The sequence below is a fragment of the Dipteris shenzhenensis genome, chromosome 14, assembly GCF_047967505.1.
Source record: "Dipteris shenzhenensis isolate YYH24624 ecotype China chromosome 14, Dip_SZ_1.0, whole genome shotgun sequence".
Lineage (NCBI taxonomy): Eukaryota > Viridiplantae > Streptophyta > Polypodiopsida > Gleicheniales > Dipteridaceae > Dipteris > Dipteris shenzhenensis.
In genome coordinates this window covers 13,770,981-13,797,388 of record NC_141609.1, presented here as the reverse complement: position 1 = coordinate 13,797,388, position 26,408 = coordinate 13,770,981, and the positions used below count along the sequence as shown (strand labels likewise).

At 44.5% G+C, this 26,408-nt stretch overlaps 1 protein-coding gene across 1 annotated transcript in view; it reads left to right on the top strand.

Annotated features, from left to right (window-relative positions):
• LOC147894221 (Leucine-rich repeat (LRR) family protein) overlaps positions 1 to 26,408 on the top strand; it is a 118,756-nt gene that overhangs the window by 65,075 nt on the left and 27,273 nt on the right. Inside the window, exons 3-8 of the mRNA XM_087385061.1 lie at positions 161 to 297; positions 432 to 518; positions 667 to 742; positions 21,804 to 21,878; positions 22,001 to 22,070; positions 22,179 to 22,256. Of these exons, the coding sequence (XP_087241187.1) occupies positions 161 to 297; positions 432 to 518; positions 667 to 742; positions 21,804 to 21,878; positions 22,001 to 22,070; positions 22,179 to 22,256 (523 nt within the window). The remainder of the gene's footprint in view (positions 1 to 160; positions 298 to 431; positions 519 to 666; positions 743 to 21,803; positions 21,879 to 22,000; positions 22,071 to 22,178; positions 22,257 to 26,408) is intronic.

The window sequence follows — 26,408 nt, the reverse complement described above, 5'->3', positions numbered from 1 at the left end:
ATGAACAAAGAGGTCAAGGTTTCAATAAAAAGACTCTAAATCTTCAGCTGTTCAAAGAAGTATAAACGAGAGCCAGGAGAATGCTCGGATTAGAAAAGGCAACAGCATGTTCCCTATCAAACAGAGGTTGAGAGTGCTCATTCTTTAATGAATTCAACAGGTGGTGGAGCTGCAGAAGCTTTTGTTGGCACACAATAATATCAAGGCCTTGGCAGATGAGCTGGGGAACTTATCATCTTTGACAGTATTAAATGCCAGCTACAATCAATTGACTTCATTGCCGCCTTCCATTGGCAGGTTTTTGGTCGTCTTTCCCCTAGACTTATGTCTTTCATCATACATGTACGATTATATATCATCTTTCAAAACTTTAATTTTATCTTCTCCAAAGTTTAATACTTCGCAAATTTGCATGTGCTGATTTGTTGCAGGCTGACCTTGCTGAAGTCACTTGATATCTCTGGTAACAAACTATCTGAATTGCCAATGGAAATTGGCTCAGCAACTGCTTTGGTCCGGTATGTACATGTAATGTAAACTGACTGCTTCTATGCAGTATACTCAAATTTTCTGGATACAAGCCCTATGAGTGATTTGAGATCCCTGAGCTCTATTGCATACATGACTTGAACATGTAATGGATATTATTTGCTACATTGTTGTTAGGTTGAACTGTTCAAGCAATGTGTTGTTCAGTCTTCCCTCAAGCCTGGGTTGCTGCATAGAGTTGGCAGAGATTAAGGTACAAACTGCTGTTGTCTTTCAACGAGGCTAGCTTCAAGAGATCATAAGGGACCATATTTAAACTTTTTATGTACAGAAAGTAACATGGCTTGAAATCGTTGATTTGGTTTGTGAGTGCCCTTGCTCACGCCTCCTAAGGTCAAAATCTCCCAATGTCAAATTGTTACTTAAAGACTGGCTACCTGCTTTGGAACTTTGTCATATAATTTTCACATATCTGAGAGAATCATTTATTGTTTTCGCATTGTGTAATTTAATGTTCCTGGTATCTGTTTATGTCTCTCTTTCCTTTCCCTTCTCCATTGAGTACTTTCAACAAGGGGAAGTAGAATGCCTGGTTTGGAAGCCTCTATTCATGCAGAGCCAGAAGCAGCCTAGAAAGGTGAGTGATATTTGCGGTTAGCAGATGGAAACCAACTAATGGAATGATATACGAAAGTTAGGAACATGATGAGAGCAGCACGTCTTTAATAACATCGACATTCCAGCGTCGAAATACTGAAGTGTCTTATTGGCTCCATACAAGTACTGGAGCCTTTACAACAATCATCGTGCTTATTCTAGGTCCTCTTATGGCTTTGCCTCTAGCTTTGAGGTCTGCCACCTCTCAAATCAATGAGATTTCATGCATGCACTTGCTTTGATTCCCTGAAGTCTGCTCTCCCTCTCTCCTCTTATCTAGGCAGATCTATATCTCCACATGGTGCCCTTGTGAATGGAGTTAGACCGCTAGTTGGCCACATGTGCGCTGATAAACTGGCTCTTGTTGGCCAGCTTGGGTTTCAGGTTGCCAAGTTGGAAGTGAGGCTACTTTTAGGCCTGGTTTTGAGGGCCATCATGATGTAAGCCCTAGTGTGGATGAATGAGGCCATAGCTAACTCTGTTGCATTGTTAGTCTGGTTGTGGTGAGGTGAAAGTAGCCTTTCCAGACTAGTTTGTTGAAGTATAGGGTCAATGCCCGACCTGTAAGCCCCCAAATGGGAAGAGCAAGGGCTTGATACCTTAGCATGTGGATGGGCTGAGGCTGCCATGTGGGAAGTAAGATGGCTACCACACGAATGACAGAAAGGGATCCTCCTTGGTGGGGATTTGGGGCAGCCACATGGGCCACCCATAACAGCGGCAATGTCTGGGCAGTCATCTTGGGCATGCTGCCCTGCAAGCACAGCATTGCAGGTGCAGAGCAGGTCTGCAACAGGCTGCTGCAGCAGCAGGTCAGGGCAGCAGATAGGCAGCAGGCCTGTTGGCATGCCATGTGTCACGCCGGCAGAAGAGGTCGGGTAGCAGTTAGTCGGGTGAGAGATAGTCAGATAGCAGTCAGGTCGGCCGACAGACTGGTCAGCCAGCCTATCACACGGTCGGCTATTTTAGGGGCATCCAGCCTCTATATAAAGGCCCTAACCTTGTTAGAAACATGGTTAAGGGAGAGAGAGAGAGAGAGAGACTTAGGGTGTGAGGAAATAATGCTAAAATGAAGACATAATGAAAGGCTCTCATTAATTCATCAAGTGTGACAAGACAAGTGAAGTACAAGCCTTATGTAGGCTACTCACACACACTCTAGCACCTAGTGCATATGGGAGAAGTCCCATGATGACACATGGCACTCACACAAGACTCACACACATAAACTAGTACTAGATCACCTAGTATTGCACACTAACACACACTTTAACTATGATATCTCCAACACTCCCCTTCAGAGCAAAGAGGTGTGAGACCCAACACGCAAGAGTAGACCGACCCCCCCTCCACCGCAATATTTCAAAGAGCAAGTCCAACTATCCAACACCTCCTGTGTGATAGTGACTTCTTAGTCAGCTTGCGACCGGCAAGGGAAAACCATCACTATCCCCCTTTACTTTGAACTGGGTGGTCGATACCATCAACCAAAGTAAAACACAATACAATCATTTTTGGGGTACAAACCAGGGCAGAGGACCTCTTATTGACTCTTCAAACAGTCATTTTAGAGGGACTACTCAAGGAAGAGAACCTTTAACTCAAACATAGAAATATTTTCATTCATTTTATGCATAGCAAGGGCAGAGAACCCATGATCCCGAAGTAGCTACCGCACAAGAGTGTGCACATCTTGGATGCGAAGAGGTATGTCGGTGAAGAACTAGGCGAGGATGCCCTCGAATGATGTGTCGATGAAGGCCATAGGAGCAACTACCAAGGGACATCATGTCACGACTCTCAATGTGCCGATCAGAGAGTCACCGAATACTACGAAGATCTTCAAATTTGAGCAATTATGCCTAAAGGAGGCAAAATGCCCAAATGAATGTACAAGATAGTAATGAAATTACATGAATTTTGAGAAATCCCCAAATGTCTATATGCAGAAGACTTCAATACAGCTCAGGGGATGCAAAAAACAGAAATGCCTTAAAATTTGAAAATTAGGGTTTGGAAAAAATTTGGGGCTTTTTAAAATTTCTTGCGGGAGAGTGTTCTTGCAACACTTGGGAGCCCTTAAATCATAAAAGCCCTAAAATTTTTGGAAGATCTGAGAAGATATTGCAAAAATTGACTTTTAGGGTTTTGGGGCAGTTAGAGGTCCGAAATCAACAAAGCGGTAGCTATAGTGCTCCAAGTGCGAAGGTAGGCTGGAAATCTGTATGGCTGCTCAGCAAGGCACTCCAAATTGCTGTAGCAGATCACCAAGCTGAAAGGCGGCTGGTATTTTTTTCTTTTAAAAAAAAAGAGACTTCTATTAAGTAAGAAAGAAACTCGCTAGAGCAAGCTTTGAGCGGAAATACAACATCATGCGGAAATACAACATCATGAAATCATGAGGAAAAATAAAATCCCCTCAAAGTGAGGTGGAAAACAACCAAGGCTGAGGCTGAAAGTGCCACCTCAACCCTGTAGGAGTCTCAGAGAAGAAAGGAGAATCCTTCCATTCGCTGAAGAAAGAAGCCCTCCTAGCTGAGGCTGCACGGGAGTCTCCCTGCATACTCATCCAAACGGCCATCAAAGTATGTACTGTGTTTGTTCAGATACTAGCCAAAGTGTGCGAGGGATGAACCTGAGTACCCTCCATAGCCTCTGTGCATCTGGCTCTCCAGATATGCCAGGATGCTATGCTCGCTAAAATCTCCCAAGAAGTATCCACAGAGGCATGTACATCTGTAAAAAGAAGGTGTCTTACCACATCCAATGAACAGAACTCAATTTGATGACGTCGAACCAAAATGGCCCGAGAGGAGTCAAGTCTCTCATAAAATACCTGAGGCCCTGTAAGAGAAAGCCAAGCCACTGAGCCCCATGTCATAAGGAATATGGAGTGGGCAAAGTGACTGAAAATCCTGGCTACCCCCATCCAAATCATCCTTGCCTGTGTCCAATCCCATAAACAATGCTGAGTAGTCTCCGAAGCAGAGAGGCAACGAGGGCAAGTAGGGTCGCTCCGAACCTGGATCTCCAAAGGTTCACTGCAATCCCACCATGGATAGAAAGCCAAAAGAATAGAGTGATCTTTCTATTCCTGTGGGATCTCCCTCTGAGATGTCCTGTCAACTGAGACTTGGTCTCCTCTGGAAGCTTGCGGAAAGCTTTCCAAGACCCCAAAGATGATGCAGGTCCCCTCTCCCACATGGACCACTGCATGTCAAGTGAGGCACCAAGTGGTCTGCCATGATACTGTCATTCCACATGATGGGTTGCCTATCAATCTCTTCGCGAGAGGAAGGAGGAATCCTCCGAAGAGTGCTCCTGAAACTGGCCCATGCTTTTAGAATGGCAACCATGAGAGGGGATGAAGGTGATTTGAGGTGTGCTGTGGTGAAGATCCACCTAATATTGTTCATCCAGTCTCCTCCTGAAGAAGGTGTGCACCTCTGTATGTTGCTGGAGCGCTGGTATTTGTATGCTGGAGTGTTTGAAATAGCTTGGAAGTGACTTTGTCGAAGGCGGATATGCAGCAGCAGCTCAGAAACCCTGATTTCGGCGATGGAAAGCTCCAAACCGTCCTTGGGGAACCACACATACAGGTGCCTCTTGCAGGAAGTGCCGACAAGCTAGCTTACAGGGCGCCAAAGCTGCCTAGAGCAACTCGAGGACAGCTCCTAGACAGTCCGGGTAGAGGCGGCAGGCTATGGAGGAAAAAACAGAAGCAAATGGCTGAAAAAGGAGGCGGAATAGAGGCAGCTGAGCAGGCGGGAAAAGGCGAGGCAGAGGCGGCTTATGGAGAGGCTCTAAACAGCTGCAAACAGCAAGGAATGGAGACGAAACAGGGTGAAAAACAGGCACGAAGATATGATAACAGAGGCGGCTGCATGAGGAGAGACAATGGAGAGCTGTGGTGCAGAAACCCTAGGCGGCAGCAGGCTGTAGAAGAGGCTGAAGCAGATTTAGGGTTTCGAATTAGGGTTAGGTCTAGGATGACGTGGCAGCTATGGCTATGGCAGGGCTAACCTGGCTCTGATACCATGTTAGAAACATGGTGAAGGGAGAGAGAGAGAGAGAGAGAGAGAGAGAGAGAGAGAGAGTTAGGGTGTGAGTAAATAATGCTCAAATGAAGACATAATAAAAGGCTCTCATTCATATTTTTATGTGTGGGTGTGTGGATTTGTATGTGTGAGAGCATATTTTTATACTATGGTCTACACCCACTGTTGGGCGTTGATGACGTCAGTGGGGATGTCATAGTAGCTAGTCCGTGCTATGCATGATGGAGTTTATTTTTTTCAACCTTGTGAGTGACTATCATGAGATTGAAACTGCATTATGTTGTGTTTTTAGAGGATGAGTTTGGGAATGTTCCTGGATTCATCTAGGTATATGCTTCTGCTGTATTAGCGGACATGCAAATTTCACCTTGTGAAGTTTTCGTCCAAGTTGCGGCCTGCTGGTATTGTGATAATTCTTTCTATCTTAAATGGTGCGTTGTCCTATCAACTAGATTTAGATTTAGATATGCTCATTGGGGAGAGACTAAAATGAAATTGTTTAGACTTCACAAGTAGTTGTAGCTTGAATGAAGAGATTTCGGACTACCTTTTGATTAGCCTTCTCCTTTAGTGCTAGCCTTCGTCATGGCTGAGTTTGCCCTTCACCTCCGGAGTGCCGACAGAAACTCAGTACGAAGACTTTGTATAAATGGATGCTCAAGTATGTGTGGGTGTGTGGATTTGTATGTGTGAGAGCATATTTTTATACTATGGTCTACACCCACTGTTGGGCGTTGATGACGTTAGTGGGGATGTCATAGTAGCTAGTCCCTGCTATGCATGATGGAGTTTATGGTTTTCAACCTTGTGAGTGACTATCATGAGATTGAAACTGCACTATGTTGTGTTTTTAGAGGATGAGTTTGGGAATGTTCCTGGATTCATCTAGGTATATAAAGGCTCTCATTCATTCATCAAGTGCGACAAGACAAGTGAAGTAAAGCCTTATGTAGGCTACTCACACACACTCTAGCACCTAGTGCATATGGGATAAGTCCCAAGATGACACGCATCACTTACACAAGACATACACACATAAACTAGTACTAGATCACCTAGTATTACACACTAACACACTCTTTGACTATGATATCTCCAACAAACCTTTGGGGTCTCTGTCACGAAATTGTTTTTATCCCAAGAAATAAAGAGAAATATTTTATTATGACTCCGGGCAAAGAGAGTTGACGTTGGTCAACCAAAGAGAGTATTAGTTTTTAATTTTATCATTTGCTTTTACGTCCGTGGTGGGGATGCCCATAGAGGACTAGGATTAGTCACAAGCACGAGGATGCATGTATTGGCCAAAAAATTAATGGGTAAGTGTGTTGGGATTGTTTTATTAGTGACAAGGGGCTGTAAATTCTCGCATGATTTAAGGGAAAAGCCACTAAAAGTGGCCAACCAGCCTGAAAGAAGACACCACAGGTGAAAAGAAGCTATTTTGGATGGAGCGCTCAGCTTTTGGGAAAAGCAATAGATTTATGGGAGAGTTGTAAATTCTCCCATGATTTAAGGGAAAAGCCACTAAAAGTGGGCAACCGCCTGAAAGAAGACACCACAGGCGAAAAGAAGCTATTTTGGATGGAGCGCTCAGCTTTTGGGAAAAGCAATAGATTTATGGAAAGGCCAGCTTTTTGGCTAAAGTCATGAACCAGCTTTATTTGAAAAAGCTAGGCTTTCGTAAAAGCTTAGGCTTCCTTTTAAGCCTATAAATCCAGAAGCTCTCAAGCTCACAAGCTGATTCGAGCTCTACCAATCTCATACTCCCTTGTGAGCCTGCTTTGTATCAAATTCTCTTTCGTAGTAATAAAATTATCCGGGGGGCCCAGCCCTTATTTCTAAGATCGGAGTTTACAGCAGCAGTGATCAAATCTGATCTACAGTAGCGACTATTTTAAAGAAGGGTTAGTAGCTTGCGGTTTCCCTCGTGGCAAGTGAGATTTGCTCATCTAATTGAGACGGGAGAGGGGATAAAATAATGAATCAGCCAGTATAGTCACTACAGATTCAGATTCAGATTTTACTGGATTGATAACCAATCAACTATCATGGCCGATTCTAGAGATAGAGAATGTTGAGCAGCTGACTACCGAATGCAGCCAGAAGGGGGTGTTTCCAAGCACATGAGGCAACAGCAGTGAAGGCTAAGATTGAAGATCTAGAGGAATTGAAGAAGAATCCTTGATTTCAAAGTCTCTTTGCAATTGGCCACCTGGAGGAAAGTGTCTAAGCATGTGTCTACCAATTCTCAAAGAAAGTAAGCCAAAAACGATACCCAAGTCCATCATCTTCTTCTTCAAAAGAATCACTCAGAAAGCGTGGAGGTATTTCAAGAAGAAATACCTAAGAAATTGCTCATCTGTACCGCTCCTAAGAAGTGGAGGTATTTAAAGAAGTCATTCTATGAGCAGTTTCTTCCGAAGCGGTTTCTTGATGACGTTCATATCACTTGGGAGAGTTTACATATGGAGCGAGAAGAGACCATTGAGGCTTAGAAATTATGGGATGCATATTCACAAATCACCCTTTTTCAAGAAGTTTCAGAGAAGGTAAACCTTTGAAAGTATTGAGTAGGACTACCAGTCATCTAGTTGATGGTACCGCTCCTAAGAAGTGGAGGTGTTTCAAGAAGTTATTCTATGAGCAGTTTCTTTTGAAGCAGTTTCGTGATGAAGTTCATATTGCTTGGGAGAGTTTACTTATGGAGCCAGGAGAGACCATCAAGACTTATAATTAGAAAATCTGGGATGCATATTTACAAATCTCCCCCTTTCACGAAGTTTCAAAGAGAAGGTAAAGCTTTTAAAGTATGGGGCAGGACTACCTTATGAGCTTTTGTGAATATTTTGCCCAATACAAGGCAAGGGGATCTCTTTAGATGACATGGCTATGACGTTGTTGTCCCATTTATCATCGCAGTATTTAGCTTGCTACTCTTCTTTTGTCGCCAGTGGGAGGTTGAACACTCTCACATGGGAAGAGAGTGTGTCCATGCTGCTTGATCAGGAGGAATGTTTTCAGAACCCTCCACAGGGTGGAGGTGTGGAGGCTTTGGCTACTCTACAGAACAAAGGCACTGTAAGTGGAACTTTTCTTCATCTGCGTCCTCGGAGAAAAAGATTGATGTAGAGAAGAGGCCTGGAACCATTGTGACTAGAAGGCTCAATATTGGAGGAAGTGCCCTCGGAGAAATCAAGGCAAGGGAACTGGTTCGTCGATTGCAATTGTCACCCCCGCCTTTGTTCATTTGTAGGCCATGGAGTCTTCATCTTCTTCATGAGAAGAGTCTGTTGCCCTCTGTTGACACAAGGGAGTGGATCCTTGAGAGTGGTGCCTCTAGGCACATGACTCCATGCCCGGCAGCATTCCAGGACTTTCGGTTGAAGGCAGGTGATGTGTTCATCGGCGACAGCTCCACAATTCCAATTCGTGGAGAGGGAAGACTTGAGATCCATTCCAAATGGCAGAGGGAAAAGCGTTCCTTCGAGATATTATATGTACCATGGAATTGGATTTTCATTTGCTCTTACTACTTGAGGTGTGTGACACTTGGCACACGTGGAATTCAATAAAGATTTTGTGGCCATTAGGGACAAAGAAATCGGCCAAGTTGTGTGTGATGGCTTAGTGGAAAATTGCATATACAAGCTTATGGTTCTCTCTTCCATCATAGGAACACCTATCGGGACTTGTGGCATTTGAGATATGATCACCTGCACGTGGATGCACTGATTCGACTTGTCCAGGAGAACATGGTGGATGGCTTGCTTGATGTGGGCAGCAAGCAAGGGATTTGTAGTTCCTACATTGAAAGGATGGAAGCAGCATTGTACATGAAACTTGTTGGTTCCTTGATTTGGCTCCTTAACACTAGAGTGGACGTCAGCTTTCCAATGGGGCTGTTAAGCTCCTTAATGCAGACACTACTGAAGACACATTGGGATGCAGGTACGCGGATCCTTAGGTATCCAGATGGTACAAGGGATCATGGATTGTTTTATGTGGCAAGGATGGGAGTAAAGCCCAGGATCGTGCTTTAAGGGATGGAGTGATTCGCACTGGAGAGGGGACTCGGATACATGGAGATTGACGACCGGCTATTGTTTTACCCTTGGTTCAATAGCCATTCTGTGGACCCTAGGATCCTGTTTAAGGGATGGAGTGATTCGGACTGGAGGGGGGATTCGGATACATGGAGATTGACGACCGGCTATTGTTTTACCCTTGGTTCAATAGCCATTATGTGGAGTAGTAAGATGCACCCCACTGTGGCCTTGTCTTCCATAGAGGCCAAGTATTGGGCTGCGTGTTTAGCAACCTGCGAGGTAGTTTTCCTTTGGAGGCTACTTGGAGAAGTTGGGTTCCCAAGCGAGATCCGACCTCATCAAGTGTGACAATCAAAGTTGTATAGCAGTTCCGAGGACCCGCTATTCCATGATCGGACGAAGCACATTGAGATCTAATACCAATTTGTCCGTGAAAAGACTCTTTGGGAATATCTTACTAGCCTTCTATTCGACAACGGACAATGCAATGGATTGTTTACCAAGCCTTTACGACAACTTCTCAGTGGACATTCGAGCTCCCTTGGGTTGATTCGACATCTAGGAGTTGAGAGGGGGTGTTTAGTCGTCTCTTGTATGTATAGTAGTGAGCAAGGGATATTCATCCTTTCTCAGTGTATATATAGGTTAGGAGGGAGATGAGCCAGGGCATCTACTGCCAGGGTTCCTTGCTTGAGATCGGGCTTCACTAGGCTGGTTTGGGCACTTTGGCCGTTTCACCATTTGGGGTTGGGGGCCACTTTTGGCCACCCTACTAGGTCGGGTAACCCTGGTCAGAGCCTGGTCCGATAGGCTCGACCTAACCCATGTGGGTCGAGTTAAACTGACTGACCAGCAGGTCGGTCATTCGGCCTGCATAAGCAAGGGGAGCTTCCCTATAAATGGGGCCTCCCTTGCCCTCTTGTTATATCACACATGGAGGTTTTTCTTAGTAGTTATTAGCAGAGTTTTTCCTAGATTCTTGTGTTGATTTCCATCTATCTCCATGTGAGTTTTCTTCCTATTCCAGTTCACTATTTTGCTCTCAGTTTTTTGCTCGCATTTTAGCTGCACTTTCACAAAAGCATGGAAGATCTTACATGATCTTTATGAAACCAAAAAACATTGGGAGATTCATCATGCTCCAAAATCAACTGTTGACCATGATGATGGGGGAAGGCGAGTCAACCCATGACTTCCTTGTGAAGGCGAAATTCTCAGATTTCGATTTGGACAGTTGGTCAAAATGTGGACAACAATTAGTTGGCCATTTTCCTAGTCAATAAGCTTTCGGAGAGCTATTGAGGGTTTGTGACGACTCTCACTACTAGAGAACGAACGAGGCCAATCACGTTTGAGGAACTGGGCCCCTTGTTGCTTCGTATAATGGAAAGGATGACGATGACGATGAAAAGGCTCTCATGGCCAAACACAAGTATGGCAAAAGGAAAATATAGAAGAAGAAGTATGCCAAGAAGGATGATGTGGACTCTTTGAAGGTTGAAAACAAGAAGAGGAGGAACCCATGCAGAAAGAAGAAGGCCACTAAGCAAAGAAATAGGACCTGTTTGAAATGGCGTCAGCCAATGCAGCAAGAGGACTACTCTTAGTGATGACACCATGTCCCCACTGAGATAGAGTTTGCAGACCTAGGTGTGATAGTGTTCATGAAAGACATTGAAGAACATAGAGTTAGACTTTGTAGTGCAGTTTATGGTTCTCAATCTTATGAGTGACTCTCGTGAGATTGAAACTGCACTATGTTGTGTTTTTAGAGGATGAGTTTGGGAATGGTCCTGGATTCATCTAGGTATATTAGACTTTGTAGTGCAGGTTGGAACATGTTGCTTAGCCTTGGGATTTGAGGACGACTCCACCACTTGCAAAGATTAAGGACCTCACTCAGAGATGGAGCTTGATGAGCTTGAAGTCACCAAGGGGAGCATGCGTATAGAGTTACACAAAGGCATGGAAGAAGAGGGTACTTCTGGGAGGTATCTGACTTGCTCCAATGGCTAGCGACACCAAACCAAGTCTCCAAGGTATATCCTCCATATGCTTCATCGGAGATTTCAGTAATTGCTTTGGGATGAGTATTTGTATAGGTATTCTCAGTTGGATAGAGAATGGAGGGTGAAAGCCTTCCATACAGACAGAGGGGCACTTCTTGTTGCAGGGGCTTTCGATTCTAGTTGCAAGCTTACCCTTGAGGTTAGTGAAGACTGCAACAACTTCCAGTTGTTGATCATTGATGGTGATCACGAGGCTTCTTGAGGCAAGCCCAGTTGCATGATTTTGAAAAGGCCGGATGATGATGTCAATTTTTTTATCGTGGAGACGTGATATTTGAGAGATGAAAAGAGGACAAGGCCAGTGGAGAACCAGGGTGACTATGATGTTGTTGAGACGGTTGACAAGATTGCTACCGGTGTGGATTAACTGGACCGTACTCTAGAGTTCATTGTGCGGGGAATCAAGGACTAGGATGTGGATGTTACCGGTTTTATGTCGGATTGAAATAGACCAGAATCCACGCCTCAAGATTGCTCGGTTGTCTATCCTTGGATGGGGACAATTGGATGTTTTTGTTGGTGCCTTGGGGTTTTGAAGACTCCGGAGCATTGGTGACTTAGACCCGAAATTCTACCAATGTTCCAGATTGGACCCGGTTGTTTGTAAATGGTGCTTGGAGATAGTAGGGGTGCGAATATAAGATTAGATGATGATGACATCCTCAACTTGTTTTTGAGAGCTTGTGCAAAGAAACCGATGGAGCAGTTCTTCGTCAAAGCAGTATCCGACCACGGTGTGGGATATTGGAAGTCGAGAATCAATGCCCAACCTTTAAGCCCCAAATGAGGAGAGCTTGGGGCTTGATACCTTTGTAGGTATGCACCATTGCCCACATTCCAGGCCCCTTGTGCTTTAAAATATGTTCTCTTATGTGCATAGCTACCAAGTTGCTATTGCTTCGTCACCTCTTATCTATAGTATAGAATGTGAGGGCTTCTATGTGGGTGTGCCTGCCATGAGAGAGGTATAGTAAGGATGTTCTTTCTCACTGCATTTGTCCAAGCTGTATGGGGGTTTTGCCAGGACATAAGCTGGGGCAGGATAGGCTACATTTAGGCCTGGTAAAAGGCTGGTATAGGCCTGGTAAAAGGCCACATTTAGGGCCGGTAAAACAGGTCGGTTTGGGGCCAGAAAGGACCCTCACCAGGGTTGGGTTAACACTACCAGACTGTCGAGTCAGCCAACCAGACCTGGTTGGGTCAATTGGCCAGGTCAGGAGGGTTAGTTGGCCAGGTCAATAGGGGTTTACCCCCTATAGATAGGGCATATTCCCCCCTTGTATTCTACACATTGTACGTGCAGTTTCCAGTACACCAGAGGTGCAGTTCAGCCCTGGGGTTGTGATCTTGCCGTGGTGGTTTTTCTCAACATCAAGCAGAGGTTTTTCTTGAAATACTTGCGCACTATATCCTCTATCTAGTCGCATTCTTCTCTCTCCTCTCTCTCTCTCTCTATCTCTCTCTCTCTATATATTTCCATCCATCTATCTATCTATCTGTTTGTTTGCATATTCCGTTGCACTTTGACATGGTACCAGAGCCTGAAGTCATGTAAAGACTTGGACCAGGAGAGCATAAGGGGCAGTACGAGGTTGCTGCTGATTTCTGGAGGTGTGGACAGTTCGGGAAGAAGGTGAGCCTCTGAAGGAGGTGTTCTGAAGGTGTGGACAGTTCAGGAAGAAGGCGAGCCTCTGAAGGCAGAAGGTGGTGTGTTACAGGCGTGGACAGCTTGGGAGAGGACTGGGTCAATGCTTGAGTCTGTTTCTTCATTTTCTTAATTGTACCCCTCATGTGTCAACCATGTGAAGAACATGACGTTGACGAAAGGTATTTGGGAGGATTTGGCAACTCTCTACAAGAGGGTCTCCCTAATGAAGCGTGTCTCCTTGGTAGTCCAGATGTGAGTGTTGAACCTTGGAAAGTCGGCAACCATGCGGGAGCACATCAACGAGTTACAAGCACGTCAACAAGATATCCTTCAAGTAGGGAAGGAGGTTTCTTTGTAGGTTATGGCCATCACTTTGCTGTCCCATCTTTCGGGACAGTACTCAACGTTCTAATCATCCATGGTTGCAAGTGGGAGGCTTGACACCGTTATGTGGGAGGAGCTTGTGCCATGGTCTTGGACCAGGACGAGCGGTTCGACAACCCCCACAGGGTAGAAGATCGGAAGCCTTGGCTGCCCTGCAGGAAAAAAGGTGGAGCAACAATGGAAAAGGCAAAGGAAGTCTCTTGACAAGAAGTCTGATGCAAAGCGGGAGGCCTTGAAAGCGAATTGGTCATGTAATCATTGTGGTGACAAGGGTTACTATTGGAGAAAGTGCCCTCTGTGGAGCCATGAGAAGGATACCGGTTCGTCAGCACATAAAATATCAAGGCATGTAAACTGGCACACTCCTCCAAAGATCAGATTTCCAACACGCAGCAATGTTTTCTCCATATGTTACCATACGCATATGATAAACGAGTACAGAAGTATGATTGGAGTTTATGGTTTTCAATCTTATGAGTGACTCTCGTAAGATTGAAACTGCACTATGTTGTGTTTTTAGAGGATGAGTTTGGGAATGTTCCTGGATTCATCTAGGTATATGCTTCTGCCGTATTAGCAGACATGCAAATTTCACCTTGTGAAGTTTTCGTCCAAGTTGCGGCCTGTTGTTATTGCGATAATTCTTTCTATCTTAAATGGTGCGTTGCCCTATGAGCTAGATTTAGATTTAGATGCTCGTTTAGGAGAGACTAAAATGAAATCGTTTAGACTTCACAAGCAGTTGTAGCTTGAACGAAGAGATTTGGACTACTTTTTGATTAGCCTTCTCCTTTAGTGCTAGCCTTCGTCATAGCTGAGTTTTCCCTTCACCTCCAGAGTGCCGACAGAAACTCAGTATGAAGACTTTGTATAAATGGATGCTCAAGTATGTGTGGGTGTGTGGATTTGTATGTGTGAGAGCATACTTTTATACTATGGTCTACACCCACTGTTGGGCGTTGATGACGTCAGTGGGGATGTCATAGTAGCTAGTCCCTACTATGCGTGATGGAGTTTATGGTTTTCAATCTTGTGAGTGACTCTCGTGAGATTGAAATTGCATTATGTTGTATTTTTAGAGGATGAGTTTGGGAATCTTCCTAGATTCATCTAGGTATATGCTTCTGCCGTATTAGCGGACATGCAAATTTCACCTTGTGAAGTTTTCGTCCAAGTTGCGGCCTGTTGGTATTGCGATAATTCTTTCTATCTTAAATGGTGCGTTGCCCTATCAGCTAGATTTAGATTTAGATTTAGATGCTCGTTTGGGAGAGACTAAAATGAAATCGTTTAGACTTCACAAGCAGTTGTAGCTTGAATGAAGAGATTTGGACTACTTTTTGATTAGCCTTCTCCTTTAGTGCTAGCCTTCGTCATGGCTGAGTTTGCCCTTCACCTCCGGAGTGCCGACAGAAACTCAGTACGAAGACTTTGTATAAATGGATGCTCAAGTATGTGTGGGTGTGTGGATTTGTATGTGTGAGAGCATACTTTTATACTATGGTCTACACCCACTGTTGGGCGCTGATGACGTCAGTGGGGATGTCATAGTAGCTAGTCCCTACTATGCGTGATGGAGTTTATGGTTTTCAATCTTATGAGTGACTCTCGTGAGATTGAAACTGCACTATGTTGTGTTTTTAGAGGATGAGTTTGGGAATGTTCCTGGATTCATCTAGGTATATGCTTCTGCCGTATTAGCGGACATGCAAATTTCACCTTGTGAAGTTTTCGTCCAAGTTGCGGCCTGCTGGTATTGCGATAATTCTTTCTATCTTAAATGGTGCGTTGCCCTATCAGCTAGATTTAGATTTAGATGCTCGTTTGGGAGAGACTAAAATGAAATCGTTTAGACTTCACAAGCAGTTGTAGCATGAATGAAGAGATTTGGACTACTTTTTGATTAGCCTTCTCCTTTAGTGCTAGCCTTCGTCATGGCTGAGTTTGCCCTTTACCTCTGGAGTGCCAACTGAAACTCAGTACGAAGACTTTGTATAAATGGATGCTCAAGTATGTGTGGGTGTGTGGATTTGTATGTGTGAGAGCATACTTTTATACTATGGTCTACATCCACTGTTGGGTGCTGATGACGTCAGTGGGGATGTCATAGTAGCTAGTCCCTACTATGCGTGATGGAGTTTATGGTTTTCAATCTTATGAGTGACTCTCGTGAGATTGAAACTGCACTATGTTGTGTTTTTAGAGGATGAGTTTGGGAATGTTCTTGGATTCATCTAGGTATATGCTTCTGCCGTATTAGCGGACATGCAAATTTCACCTTGTGAAGTTTTCGTCCAAGTTGCGGCCTGTTGGTATTGCGATAATTCTTTCTATCTAAAATGGTGCGTTGCCCTATCAGCTAGATTTAGATTTAGATGCTCGTTTGGGAGAGACTAAAATGAAATTGTTTAGACTTCACAAGCAGTTGTAGCTTGAATGAAGAGATTTGGACTACTTTTTGATTAGCCTTCTCCTTTAGTGCTAGCCTTCGTCATGGCTGAGTTTGCCCTTTACCTCCGGAGTGCCGACAGAAACTTAGTACGAAGACTTTGTATAAATGGATGCTCAACTATGTGTGGGTGTGTGGATTTGTATGTGTGAGAGCATACTTTTATGGTCTACACCCACTGTTGGGCGCTGATGACGTCAGTAGGGATGTCATAGTAGCTAGTCCCTACTATGCGTGATGAGTGACTCTCGTGAGATTGAAACTGCACTATGTTGTGTTTTTAGAGGATGAGTTTGGGAATGTTCCTGGATGCATCTAGGTTTATGCTTTTGCCATATTAGCAGACATGCAAATTTCACCCTGTGAAGTTTTCGTCCAAGTTGTGGCCTGCTGGTAGCGATAATTCTTTCTATCTTGTATGGTGTGTTGCCCTATCAGCTAGATTTAGATTTAGATTTAGATGCTCATTTGGGCGAGACTAAAATGAAATCGTTTAGACTTCACAAGCAGTTGTAGCTTGAATGAAGAGATTTGGACTACTTTTTGATTAGCCTTCTCCTTTAGTGCTAGCCTTCGTCATGGCTGAGTTTGCCCTTCACCTCCGGAGTGCCGACAGAAACTCAGTACGAAGACTTTGTATAAATGGATGCCAAGTATGTGTGGGTGTGTGGATTTGTATGTGTGAGAACATACTTTTATACTATGGTCTACACCCAGTGTGGGCGCTGATGACGTCAGTGGGAATGTCATAGTAGCTAGTCCCTACTATGCGTGATGGAGTTTATGGTGTTCAATCTTATGAATGACTCTCATGAGATTGAAACTGCACTATGTTGTGTTTTTAGAGGATGAGTTTGGAAATGCTCCTGGATTCATCTAGATATATGATTGGTTCAGCCCTTGGGGCTGAACATACATGACCCTAATTGTACCAAATAAAAGTCAGAAAAATATACATTGTAGACATTAAATTGACATAGAGCTACTAAACTTTCAGCTTGAAACTTGAAACTTCTACTCATGATTCATCATTCATGAATAAGTCGAGCCTGCAAAGACCATAGTTATGTGGATTCTAGATTTTTATACATAGTGTGAATGATAGATCATTGATCAATACTACACCAAAACATCATGATCAAAGGAAGTAGGTACTAGTAACCACACCAAAACATGAAAGGCAAATCATCATAAAGAAACGGCTGCCACAGCCCGGAAATAAAGCTGAAGATTGAAGCTTGAAATGCATCACAATTCACAACCGATGAGGCTCAAGCCTCAAGTTGCGTCTTCATCCTCATCCTCATCCTCATCATCATTTGCATTAGTGCCCTACTCCTCCTCCTCCTCATCATCACATCATCCTCATTTGCCTCGCCATGGGACTCCAAAAGACTAGAGCTTCTTGAAGCTGCACCAATATCCATCCTTTCTGTAAGTGTAACAATAGAGGCTGCAATCTTTTCTCCCTCTGTATCCGCTTGGAAAGCGAGCAGCCTTTGATCATCCTTCTTCTTGTTGATCATTTCCAGGGTCACTTCTATCTTCTTAAATCCCCTTTCCTTGATTTTGGAGATGAGACACAAATTAGTATGGATGTATACTACTTCTTTTCACCCTCTTTTATGTCACATTTGCACACATTGCAGTGACATTGAGGTGATTTTTTGCTCTAGAAATTGGGGCTTTTGTGTCACATTTGCAGATTTTGCAGTGACATTTGCTTGATGGTTATCGCTGTGCCGTTTATGATAATCGGTACGCATAGTTACAAGAAACGTTTCTAGATTTTGCTAGGTGTTTCATCTAGAAACGGGTTTAAATTATAAGTTTTATATGAATTATATATATAACTTTGATAATTATCTTCAGATTCTCTCTCTCTCTCTCTCTCTCTGAAAAGAGCTCTCAAATACACATATACACATTGAGCACTCTCCAAAAAGTCAAGACACATGTGACAAGCTGTACTACGAAGTTTCGCCCAATGCACTGGCGTTTCGTCCGTTTCGTCTAGAAACGTTTCTAAGTGTTTTGCATGCTAGAAACACGTTTTTTGGTTACACTGTCGGTACAACAACTATATTGTACTTATTGGAACACTTGATAGAGGGCTATATCATCTTGACATATATGCACAATAGCCTGCTATAGAAGCTAATGCCGTGGCTGAATCTGTAATTTCTGATACACATCTATGGCATGAGAGATTGGGACATCTCAACTTCAATAGTTTGGTGAAGATGCATTCACATGACATGGTCGTAGATCTTCCACCCATGCATGCACTTAAAAAACATGTATGCGAGGGCTGCTTGTTGGGCAAAATACATAGGTTTCCATTTGCCAAGGACGGGACCCTTGGTGCATCCAGGAAGTTGCATCTCGTACATATTGATGTGTGCGGACCGATGCGGACAGCATCACTTGGGGGGTACTATTCCTTTGTTATTTTTATAGATGACTTCACGGATATATCCCATGAAGCTGAATTCAGATGTCTTGTCTTGCTTCAAGCATGGGATTGCCTTGGCAGAGAATGAGAGTGGAGAGAAACTCTTGACCTTCCGCACTGACAGGGGGGGTGAGTACATGTCTTGAGAATTTTTCGTTTTTTTAGCAGCTCGAGGTACCATTCATCAGTGCATAGTGCCATACACTCCGCAACAGAATGGGCTTGCAAAGCGCAAGAATAGAACAGAAACGGAAATGGACAGGTGCATGCTTAAGGGGAAGTCTGCCCAATAAATTATGGTTGGATGCCATTATGTGTGTGCTCAACCGAGCATCCATGCAGGCATTGAAGACCATGACCCTATGAAGCATGGATAGGTCGGAAGCCTGTCATTTCTCACATGCGGGTGTTTGGATCTCTTGCGTATGTGCATGCACCTCACAGTTGAGGCATAAGCTTGGTGATAAGGCTGTCTAATGCATCTTCATTGGCTACAGATCACAAAGCAAAGGCTACAAACAGTTTCAGCCTAGCATTGGCAAGGTGATTGTTAGTAGGGATGTGGTTTTTGATGAGCATGCCCCTTTACCTTGGCTGGACTGTGAAATATAGCCTTCAGTGGAAGCCTCGGATGTGTTTGATTCTATTCCTCCTTTCATAGCTACAGATGACACAGTGCAGACCACCATGCCACATGCTGCTAGCAGCTCCAATCCTCCTCCCGTTGCTCCTGCTCACCTTGATTTTCCACCGCTAGATTGCCGTACTATCGAGCAAGCAGTTCAAGAGGAGAGGGCTGTCATGAGACAGCAAAAATCAGTCCCTTGTTGGCTTTTGGATACCCTCAGGGGCAGCAACCAAGTTGAGCCTTTGTCTGCCCGCACTAGAGGTGTGCACACACAGATTCGAGGCAATTTTTTCGCTGTAGCTTTGATTGCCATTGCCTGTAATTAGGAGCCTCTATGTCACAAAATTGCATTTGAAAGTCATGAATGATGCAGGCCATGAGAGCTGAACTTGATTCCATTCAAGCAAATGGCAAAGGGGACTTGTGTGATTTGCTTGTGTGCATCGGTACTAAGTGGGTTTACAAATTGAAGCGCAAAGCTAATGGCAGTGTTGATCGCTACAAAGCTCGCCTTGTTGCGAAAGGTTATGCCCAGCAGCATGGTATTGACTTTGAAAAGACATTTGCTCCCACTTCACGCATCACGACCATTCGCTGTGTCATTGCTCTTGCATCTCACAAGCATTGGGAGGTCCATCAGTTGGACATCAAGACCGCCTGCCTTCACGGGGATTTAGTGGAAAAGGTCTATCTCAGCCTCTAAGATTTGTACTTTCAGGGTTTGAAACTAAGGTATGCTAGCTTAAAAAGGCCCTTTATGGTTTGAAGCAGGCACCACGGGCATGGTATGCCAAGATACATTCTTTTTTGCTGTGCCTTGGGTTTCAGAACAGCCCTATGGAGGCTACTCTTTATGTCCGAAAGAGTGAATCAGAATTTCTGATTTTGATTCTATATGTGGAGGACATGCTTATCACTGGGCCAGACTTGCAGAAAATTGCAGATTTCAAGGCAGCTTTGTAAAAATCTTTTGCCATGACAGATATAGGCCGGTTGCACTATTATACGGGGGGTGGACACACCCATAACAAGGCCCTCTCTCTGGACTAGACCTCACAGGGGGCGGGCATGCCCACAAGCATTGGCCCTCTCTCTCTAAGGTGACATCAAGAGATGTTGACCTCCAACACGTCCTCTCAGGTTCTGGATGGAACACAAACGCTAGGGAGTTGGGTGTGCCGCTGGAACCACTGGATGAATGCGTCGTGTGATACTCCATCGGTAAAGACCGCCATAGGTACTGTCAAAGAAGCCCCCTCACTCCTTCATCCGGTTCAACAATCCAACTGTTGGTCTTGGTAAATCACTCCAACAGAAGATATTGGAACAATAAGCCAACTGATATTGCCCCAACGCAAGGTCTGCTTCCCTAAATGGGCACCTGTATCTCAGAGCTATATAGCCTCCTATGAATCCCCCTCTCAAGTCCAAATTGGTACACTGTTGCCAAGTCGATGAACCTCAATGCTCCAATGACAATGGGCATATAACATCTCACAACTGGTTTTTCTGTAGTTTCTCCTCATTCCTTGGACCATTTGCTCTCAAAATTCACCAAAAGGCAGCCCATAGGGTTGCCTAAGTGCACCTTAGACCGTTTTTGAAATGGTGGCTCCAGCAAGCTGTATCATCAGAAGTGGCACGATTTATTGACCCATCTGGCATAGTTGCCAGGGAACGTTCCATTGCTATGGAACGTTAGAACGGCGTTCTCTTCACTGAGCTTGAACAGAACGTCTGTGGAATGTCTGGTCTATGGAACGGCTATGGAACGTTCCACATCCCTTGTGGAATGTTTAGGGAACGTTCCCTAAGTTGTTTCTTGCATGCAGATCACGATTTGGGGCAATATATCTAATCCTAATCTAATCGGCGCGATTCGTCGCTCTGTGTGTTCCCCGCTTGCAATCGACCTCCATGCTCTGTGTGTTCGCCGCTTGCAAGCTTCGCTTCGACTTGCAAGGCTGCATGCAACGCCTAGCCTATGCCTAGCAGCTAGCTAACGCTTCAGCCTATCAAGCTATAATGATTAATCTAGATTCTATTATCAATGATTATTCATGAATCATGCATGATTCATCTATAAGATTCAGTATTGAGTTTATGTCCCGAGTCTTGAGTCCTTACTCCAAAATTGACAACCTGGGAATCGAAATGCTAGTGGAATGAAAAGGTCTGTGGGAAGTGTTCCTTTTGTTTTGGGCCCTTGCCTCTTTTTCTTAAGTCAAACTCAATAATGGAATGGCAACTTCACTTTGATTGGATGCAAGATTGGCATGCTGGCGGCAGCTTAGGCAGCTCCAACATTCTTCATGTTTCAAACTTCCTTGACAGTCACAAATAGCTAAGCGCTATTGAATTTACTTTCACACTTATGAGGCCCAACAAGCGGGCGGCAAAGCAGGAGTATGGATGTACTATGGCAATAGCAAGTCTGCAAGTCTGTTTTGAGCTCGCACTCTTCAATCTTGTACCTGTCCTTTTATAATTGTGTGAGTTGGAGTCTATCCCATTTTGGATGCATATATTCTATACATATATCCCATTCTAGATTATTGCTCTCTATGTCACCCATGATTTCACTATCACCATATTATGCATGGCATCCATACTCATATCACTCGACATTTGGCCTAGTGATAGCAGTCTACTGTTTATTTATGTTATTCCATAGTTTACGCCTGTACATACAATCATAGCAGTCTACTGTTTATTTATGTTGTTCCATGGTTTATGTTATTCCATAGTTTACTCCTGTACATACAATGATGTTGCGTCTTGCATCCTCAACATTCTGTCCTTTGTTTATGGTGATGTATTGGTCACTGCGATTATGCTTGGATGTTTATAGCCTTTATTGTGAATTTCTAAATCTATCAAAGCTCATATAATCTTCACCCTGTTTTCTCTAATGCAGGTTTCAAACAATTGTATATCGAATCTTCCAGATGAGCTGCAAAACTGCACACGGCTGACAGTCCTGGATGTAGAGGTTAGAATTGTTATTTTCTCTTTCCCAGCTTTGTTGTGAACCTGGTCGCACGTTTCCTGTCAATGGCAATCAATTTTATGCTGAGATATGATACTGCTGGTTGATTTCCTTCTGGTTGCAAGGGCAACAAGCTAAAACAGCTTCCAGAGATTTTACTGAGATCACTTTTCAATCTCACCGAATTTAATGCAGGTATATGTCATGACTAATGTTTCTTTTTGGTAAGATCTACTTTACTTTTATATGAGTGGATCTTGTTGGTGTTGTGAACTAATTTTGCCTTGTTTTAATCTTTTACAGCTAAGAACTCTATAAGTGAACTGCCAGAGGCAGTTGGGCGTCTGTCTCGTTTGGTACGCTTAGATCTGCATCAGAATGGTAAGATAATTGCTGAATATTTTTAAATTTGTGCTCCATTCTGGGGCTCAGAACTTAAGTCTTCCCCCATTCCAACTATCCTTCGCTGCCCCTTTCCTTTTTTGTTAATTAGTTCGAGCAGGCTCTGGAAGTGTGCCGTAAAGTTGTCTTGGATTTTGGGCCTGGCTTCATCTTTTCTTGCTGTGCATTGTTATCTTTCATCTGCAGATTTCCTCCGATTCTCAAGTTTTCACCCCCTCCTTGAATGTCTCTAGACCTGTGATAAGGACATTTGCGAAATCTTGCCTTCAACAGGTTGTATTTGTGTGAAGGGAGTAGTATTACTATTGTGTGTCCAACAAGGTGTTGTACCATGAATGGAACCATAGCAGGTTCCTAATGTGGCTGTCTAATGTGCTGTAGCATCTATGGTTGATCTTTTATGTCCCCTCTTCTTGCCATAAGGGCATGCATGGAAGCTGAATGTGTGCTAAGTGGTAGAAATAACCACCTAACAGACCACCTAACAGAGGGTACATGCAGCGAAAGACTGATAGAATAGCCCAGGAACTTGAACAGTGGGGTTGGGGTTGGAACACGCACAGGGGAAGCCTGATAAAATAGCCCGGGGTTGGGGTTGGTGTGGAATCACAAACTCCTTTACTTAAACATGTGCAAGCCAGTAAATAGACAATGCTCCAACAGAGATATCGAACCAACAAAATATATTTCCGTTTAAATGGACACAATACAGAAGGCGGCCAAAGTCCCACCAAATCGTGGTCCTCTGTCCTAACCAAAAGGATGGTGTCCTACTACCTCTGTGGCACTTCTAGATCTCTAAGCCTGTGTGCTCCTCGCCGAGCTTAGGTAGACTTTGTCACCATGCCTTGATCCCTGCTCCTTGTTGCCCTGGAAGACAGCCAAGGGTGCATCCCCTTCCTCGGCTATGTCTGCAGCTCTTCAGTCCCCACTGGATCTCCTGGATGAAGGCCCAGATCTGCTGCTCTGCTGCTTCCAATCTGCTGCTTGACAGCCGACTGGCCCTGGTCTGTAAATCGTGACCCACCAGCCCCCTCTGGGAATGTGGGGACTTGCCTTGGATCTGCATGCTGGCTGACCTGGTTGATCAGCCAACCAGCTAGTCTGGCCCTATATGAGGGCAAAGGGACTGCCCATTGTAGCCCCCTTCCCTGCTGTACCTGGCCCATGGATTAGCCTGCATCTGTCCCCTCTGGCCTACCTGATCCAGGACCTTTTTCTTTTCCTGATCTGCTTTAAACAGTCCGCCACCTGTGCGCCTTCTGTCCTGTGACCTGCTCCAGCCTTTAGACATGTGTCCTAGGTCCATACCACAGGCTTCCCTGCTCCGTACTGTTGCTGCATTCCTCTAAACAGCCGTGTGGCAGCTCTGTACTGTCTTGGGCCTCCACCACCTTGCCAAGTAAGACCTGAGGTGTGCTGCCCACATGGTAGTCTATGTGCTGCCCATGTGGCAGCCACATAAACCCTAAGTCTACCTCCCCCACGCTCTCCTCATATGAGGGCTTATGGATGGGGAGGTGCCTTTTCCAACCCCGTCTCTCCCCGACACATCTTGGCCCGAGACCAACTCATCGATGCAGATGCTCTAGGCCCTCTGGACCAATCCGGTGTCGATGACGATTCATGGCTTTTCAACCAGTGGCTCCTATTCCACCAAGTCCGGTCCGGCACTAGCCAACCATCTGGGTACACAGGTCCATCCAAGGTAGCACCAGATGGTGCCACCACCTCTAGTCACGTTCCTGCTGTCAAACTCGAGCAATGTAGATGCCACCGTCTTCTTGCTGTCCCCTCATAATGAGTGAATAGCCTGGGGTCTTCCAGGCACCACACTCTTAGGGTTTTTTCAACCCGTGCTCCCTTTGGCAAGGTCCGTAACAAAGAACCATCTTGAGGAATGATATCCCAAGAATATCTCCATATAACCTCAACCATGTGGTGCTACCTACTGAACTCTCAAGCAAGTACTCTTCTGGCTTCAATACACCTTGTCCATGATCACCTTCCAACAATCTGCTTCCGAGAGTTGAAGAAGCACCCACACTTCCTCTTCTGCCTTCCAAGAAGGCAGATTCCTTCCAATCTCCTATTTTCAGAGACAAATGAAGATGCTATAAAGGCTCAAATCAATGACATAAAGTACATACCAGAACATCGTCCTGCCTATGTGGTTGCTGTGAAAGCAAAGCGTGTACCTCATGGAGGCACCCTTTTGAACCACAACATACATTTGACCTCAAAACCCTAGGCGAGTCCATGCAATCTCCCTTACGATCAGCCAAGCACTTGGAAGAGTCCAAGGACTCAATGCTATCCTTCACCTTGACAATCCAACTCCTCGTCTGCCCACATCTCAATATTAGACATCCTTGCTGTGAGTTCTATGTTTGCGTATCTTAACTCAGTGATCTCACTAAGAATAATGCTTCACTGATTTAGAGAGGGACACAGAGACCACATGTGCAACAGAGAGTGCCGAGAGCACATTCTATCGAGGTATGACCTATCACAGCTTTCCTCAAGCGAGAGCGACAGAGACGAGGGGTCACTCTGGACATAGCCCAAAGAGTTCAGAGAGCGAGGAGACTGCATCCCCTGTTGCAGCGCGAGAGAGCTCGACAGGCGCAGAGATGAGATATCTTTGCAGCCCACCAGAGAGCCATCACTGTGCTAGGCTTCGGTTTTTGATTCTGATTCAGAGTCCCAGCTCCGAGACTGACTTGTTTTTCAGTTTGTACCCTGATACTGGAGAGATTGATTTGGTCCACTATGCAGTTTTGACTATTTCTATTCATGATTATGATTTTGTTAGCATAGATTAATACTAAACAAGGGCCCTAGCGTGCCCTTTGCTTCAGTCCATTGAGGCTTGTATGAGTCCGCTTTTATGTGTACTTTGTCCCATAGGCCTGCGAGGCCTCCCATGGACTCTCTCTCTCTCTCTCTCTCTCTCTCTCTCTCTCTCTCTCTCTACCATAGCGTGAGATGGCTAGACATAGCTGACTCCCTCCATGCAGTTCCGTACAGGTATGGATTAAGGAAGACCTGCAGAGCTAGGGGCACAAAAATCCAAAACGGGCAGAGCAGTGCAGTTGCAAGCCAATACGAGACCTAAAGAGGGCTTCCAAAGGTGTCAAAAATCCTAGGATGACACGCTACTGCAGACGGACGCCATAGCTGAGCTCTCCTCCTCGTCCTCATGCTCTCTCTTCCCCCCCCCCCACACACACACACACTTTTTTTTGTGTAAAACTAAGAACATTATATTATGAAACACTCATTTTACAACAGGGTAGTGCTCCAGAAAAAACACACACACACACACACACATTTTTTTTTTGGTGAGAAGAAATATTTTATTCCTGTGAAATAATTACATAATAATTACATTCATAGTTACTTCCAAAGTGGAGTAACTACTACTCAACTGAAAATCTCAGTATAAGCTAGATATACATCATGATCAATCAAACGAGTCTGAAAGCAATCATAGAATGATTGCCGCAGAGATTGTTTGAAAAAAACAAAAGATGGAAAAGTAGGATCACCAAAGACTCTATGATTTCTGTCTATCCATAGAGTCCACAGTGCCCAGTATGCAGCCAAACAAAAAATAAATCAAACCCCCGTCTAGCTGGATGAAAACCAAATAACCAGAAGAACTTGCCAAAAGTAACAGTAGGAAATCTCGCTCGAAGCCCCTGTCGGATGAGAGCGAGGAAATCACAAGTGTGGGGACAGTGCCAGAAGATGTGAAGCACATATTCGGTAGAATGTAGACATCTGTGGCAAACAACCGGAGCAATATGTCTATGCGCGAGTAACTGCCCAGATGGAAAAATGCCAAGTAGGACTCTCCAAAGGAAAAGCTGTTGCCGAAGAGGGACTTTATATTACCAAAGGAGATGCAACCGCTTTCTCCACCACTTTAGTGGGTGATCCATATGCCAAACAGAAATTGCTCTGTCAGAAATCCAAGGTGGAAGTAATAACACTTTATACAGAGAAGGCACTGTGATATGTGAGAGCTTCAAAGGACGGGCTGAAGAGGAAGAAGAATGTAGAGTCCAATCCTCAAGCCTATTCTGAAGTTCCAACCGAGGTACCGGCAAGAATTGTTGAAGCATT